Consider the following 4,582-nt stretch of genomic DNA (forward strand, 5'->3'; position numbering starts at 1 on the left):
GCAAAGTTCCAATTCACAAGCTTTGTGAGGGCAATATAGCTCTAGTATGAGTTTCTTTTGACAAAGGATTGATGCATTAGCCCATACGGCTAATGTGCTTCTGTCATATCCCACTTGTTGGCGGTCTGTCCCTACAAAAATTCACTTTAGGACGTTTGATTATCATTAATTTGAGATCTAGGGCCTAGCAACTTGGAAAAGCATCCTGATCTATTAAGATGAAATGTGTCTCATATGGGGTTTTGCTGCATTTTTACATAACGAATTCAGGCTTCGGCTCGCTAGCTACCACCAACTTTTTATTAGATGCACTTTATATAGAAACCAGAATAGCAGCGAATGAGGCTTTAACAAAATTTAAGAAAGCCTAAACTTTTCTTCCTGTTGCATATCCATAAGCAATGTACATTCAACTAGAATACGAAGAAAACTAGAATAGTTGTTTGAATGTTATTATCTGTTTCCTCATTGGGACACTTTACAAGTTTACTGCCGGGATCTTATGTATTGCATGTATTTTGAATAAGCAGGTTCCTCTTGTTTGAAATTAAGTGCTATTTTACACCCGTTTTTAGATTTTGAATGCGAATGATCCTGTATGATGGAACATCATCAACCTACAGAGTTGAAGAATATGTTCAGCACCGAGTACTAATCAAGCAGATATCAACATCGTTAAATATCAACCAGAGAACTAAGTGATTATACAGAAGTTAGGTATAGAGTTAATGGTAGAGTTCTTATTTCGGGCAGATCTGAAAGTGGAGATTGGTATTAATATATACTCGGCGAATATTTTCTAGTTAAGTCAGCACAGATATGAAGCCTTGAGGCCCACATGTTCCTGCACAATCATGAGCACCACGAGTTCATGATCCTCTTTTTTTCCCTTCAGATGACGCAATGATCAATGGTGGGTGGGTGGTGGTGTTAATTTGTTGATCTGAGAAGAAATACACTAAGCTCCTGGCCAGAGTTTCCAAGGTTATCCGGGTTAATCATGTGGAAGGACTGAGAGTCAGCAGATCCAATGACTCGTTGGAAGTTGGCCCGAAGATACATGACGAGGTCACCACCAGTACCAGTGGTCTCTGGCAGGACCCCAGCGCCCACTGAAACCGATGACATGAGCTTGAGCATGCCCAGGTCCCCCACGGTCAACTCGCGCCTCATTGCAAACCCGACCTTCCTTCCGTTGCAGTACATGCACCACACCGGCACCTTCAAGATGTTACTATTATTTTGGGGAGAATCGGAATTAGCTGAATGGTGGTAGTAACCTCATTGCTCATCACGATCTGACCTTTTGTGATTGTATTGGTCATTACAGCACTCTACGAGTGCAATCCGAAGCAGACCATGCTGCATCTCTCTGGCAAGAAAGGCTGTGGGGACCCCAAACTCTAACAGCAAGAGAGGGCTGGAGGAGCTTGAAATTGATCTGCTGTCTTCTTGGATGCAAAGGCTCACTCTTCCATTCCTGTATCCGAAGAAGGTCCCTCTCAGTACTGTACTACTACTGGAGGAAGCATGAGAACTTGTAGTGGTAGAATTGGCATCAGGAGAGTCTGAGGATGGTTGGGGACCACAACAGGAGGGGACAACACACTCCATGAGCGACCGGAATGAACGCAGACACCTTACTTCCCTGCCACAATCTATTGAGGTTGGGGTGTCCATCAACTTCTTATGCATGTGCATGTTTAGGGATCCTCTTTGGCTTCCCAAATCTATCATCCTCATCTTGCCTTGTTTTGATGGGTATGCAGCAGTAGCAAGAAAGATGATCACATCAGACACATAAGAGGAGATGTATGGGGATTATGGAGCTATATATAGATGGATTCAAGAAAAGGTAATTTAATTTCTTATTTTCCTACTGAGTCTTGACTGTTATGATGTCGTTTCATTTCAAACTAAAATATGGCTTGAGTTTTAAGCATTGTACTCCTAAAATTTTGCTTGCAATAATTATTTTCCTTTGTTTAGCTAGGATAATGCTGCTAATGCAGCTAATGCTATATGGACACAATGTCAGTAGCTTTTTATAAACGGCATGACCAAAGATAAAGTGATTTTTGATAAAAAAGAGAAAAGAAAAAAGATTCCAAGTGTTTTTCTTTGGCTGAGGAATCGTGAGCAATAATTCCACATGCCCATGAGGCTGGTGGGACCCCCACTTTTTTGGAAGCACTCGCAGTGGAGCGCATGACAGCAAAAAGTGACTGCCTTTCCCTGTGGAAGAAGACCACGATATATACGTTTTTCCAAAGGACGACATTCTCCATGGTGGCTTTCTTAGAGCTAAGATAAATAATCTGTGTGCGTTTGACAGGGAAATTACTCTTTGATGCTTTGTGAATTAGATGCATAAGATTAAGTACTGCAGAATGAGGATAGCTATAGGTGCACACTAGTATTTCCTGTGAGTTAAGGAAAACAAAACAAAGAAGACGTCAGGAATGAGGATATGGAATAAGAACAGAGAAAGTGGAATATTCCAGACAAATGTATTCATGTCATGATCAACAAAGGAAGAGATTATGAGACTAAAAGCAGGGGACGAACATGATAGAGCACTGAGCATGCACAAGGAATGATATTGACCCACACCCACCCCAAATAACATCTGCTCTGCATGCATGTTGCCTGTTTTCTACTTGTTACCAGTACAAGACCTCTTAGCGTAGCGTATACTGTTTGTTAGTAGAAGTAACCATTATACTTTTTCCGTGTCACAAATTATTACTGTTTCTCCCCCCCCCCCCCGTTAAAAATCTTCTCTTGTTTATCGGTACGCTAGGTCAGATACAAAGAATAAAAAGTGTATTTCTGACCTTGTGGTGTTATGGCAATGTGGCGAACCGCGTATGTGATTTTCCTTTCAGTCACATTAGTAATTTTGTTGCATCCCCTTTCTTCCTTTTGTCCAGGGGACTCAGAGATAAGGGGACTGGAGTTTTGTCAGCAACTTATAGTGCATATTTGTTACTTCATATGTTGGAATCGGCGCCAAATGAGAAATAGGAGATGGAAACCAAACTCAACAGAATGAAGAAATCCATCGATCCGTGCATGTTTTCCCCAACATTAACATAGTAAGGAGTATATATATATGATATCAAGGAGGTTTTACATCCACCCTAGTCCCTACCTACGTGTAACGTAACGTACTAGCTAGTGTGTTAATTGGACAATCTGAATCCTTTTGCACGCCTTCATGAGTACTGCTGCTTTTTTCTCCGGCCATCATACATTCATTCACTATTTCATTCCAACCAAGCTGGCCTACCACCACCACCTCCACTACCTTCTTCCACTTTATGTAAAAGGTATATATGTTTTCCCCTCCCCCCTCCCAAAGCATGTAAGCCAAATTCTGACCAACTTATTAGTGCTTTCTTAATTTACACTAATCAATGCCCAACTATTCTACTTTGTATTTACTAGTATAGGATATTGGATATTATTTGTATCATAAAACAGTAGTACTACAAAGCAAAGATATAAACTAATAAATGGAGTATTCGGTAGCTATCATGCCATACCATAAAAACAATCATAAATATTCGGTAGCATGAGACTATAATTCTCAGTGATGGAAAATAAGTGCCAATCATTATGTGACTGCCTAGAAGGGAATAAGAAAGTGTTAATGAAATTGACTGGATATTCCTATTTCTCACTCACTAACGGAATCATAGAATCTCCTCCACTGTAACGTAAGTTTTCTTGTAATTCATTGATCATACAGCTGCCATTTGATTTGGCCCTTATACGAGCACTTTTTTTATATTATACGATCGGATGTCTTGGCCAATTTGCGCTTACAATCCTGAAGTTAACGACGGGACAAATCTTCTAATGACCCCAGGTTTGTAATGTTTGGCCCTCGTGAGATTCGAACATGCGACTTTATAGAAGACAAATATTTGTTAACTTTCTCATGCATACTTGGCTAAACCCCCTAGGGTTTACTGAGCACTTTATATATCATTAATCATTTCAACAAACAAAATCTATATTATAAAACAGAGCGGTTTTTTTTTTACCCATACAAATATGAGAACCCCTCTAACCGTTGGATTGCAATTTCAATAGGTTACGACCGTTTGATTAAATCATTGATTCTAACCTATTTTCCATGAATGTCTACCCAGTTTTCCTCTTCTCCATCGTGTTTCCTCTCTTCTCTCCCCTCTTCCTCCATAGTTATACTCTCTCCCTCACTCCATCCCCCCCCCCCTTCTCTCCGCAGAACCCACTCCTCAGAGCTCCAGAAAAGAAAAGAAAAAACAGTGCCCACAAAGCTCCTCCACCAATCAGCCGTCCCGCACACCTACCAATCAGCCGTCCACGAAATCAATTCCTTGGGGTCTTCTTGTGGAAAAATTAATGTGGCCTAAATTGCTGTTTAGAATGGAAATTTTTTTGATGAGAGTCTAATCAAGAAAAAAAATTGTTGTTTAGGATGAGAATTTTTTTGCTGTTTAGACTAGGAAATGGATTTTGTCTTTAAAAGATGCTCACTTTTGTGTTTGTTAAAATGTATGTTTGACAGAGTGAAAATAGTGGAGAGTGA

At 40.2% G+C, this 4,582-nt stretch overlaps 2 protein-coding genes across 2 annotated transcripts; both read right to left on the reverse strand.

Moving 5' to 3' along the window:
* Positions 1-652: 652 nt before the first annotated feature.
* LOC131330763 (protein MIZU-KUSSEI 1) lies at positions 653-3,343 on the reverse strand. The gene has a single exon (XM_058364481.1). The coding sequence runs from the start codon at positions 1,741-1,743 to the stop codon at positions 1,282-1,284; it is 462 nt and encodes a 153-aa protein (XP_058220464.1). The 5' UTR covers positions 1,744-3,343; the 3' UTR covers positions 653-1,281.
* LOC131330764 (protein MIZU-KUSSEI 1-like) lies at positions 721-1,268 on the reverse strand. Its single transcript, XM_058364482.1, has one exon. It carries the CDS (start codon positions 1,204-1,206, stop codon positions 931-933), a length of 276 nt encoding a protein of 91 aa, XP_058220465.1. The 5' UTR covers positions 1,207-1,268; the 3' UTR covers positions 721-930.
* Positions 3,344-4,582: the final 1,239 nt, after the last annotated feature.

This window comes from Rhododendron vialii, chromosome 6a, assembly GCF_030253575.1.
Source record: "Rhododendron vialii isolate Sample 1 chromosome 6a, ASM3025357v1".
Classification (NCBI taxonomy): Eukaryota; Viridiplantae; Streptophyta; class Magnoliopsida; order Ericales; family Ericaceae; genus Rhododendron; species Rhododendron vialii.

Coding starts and splice junctions, on each gene's coding strand:
- LOC131330764 (XM_058364482.1), bottom strand. CDS start 1,206: ATGTACTGCAACGGAAGGAAGGTCGGGTTTGCAATGAGGCGCGAGTTG.
- LOC131330763 (XM_058364481.1), bottom strand. CDS start 1,743: ATGAGGATGATAGATTTGGGAAGCCAAAGAGGATCCCTAAACATGCAC.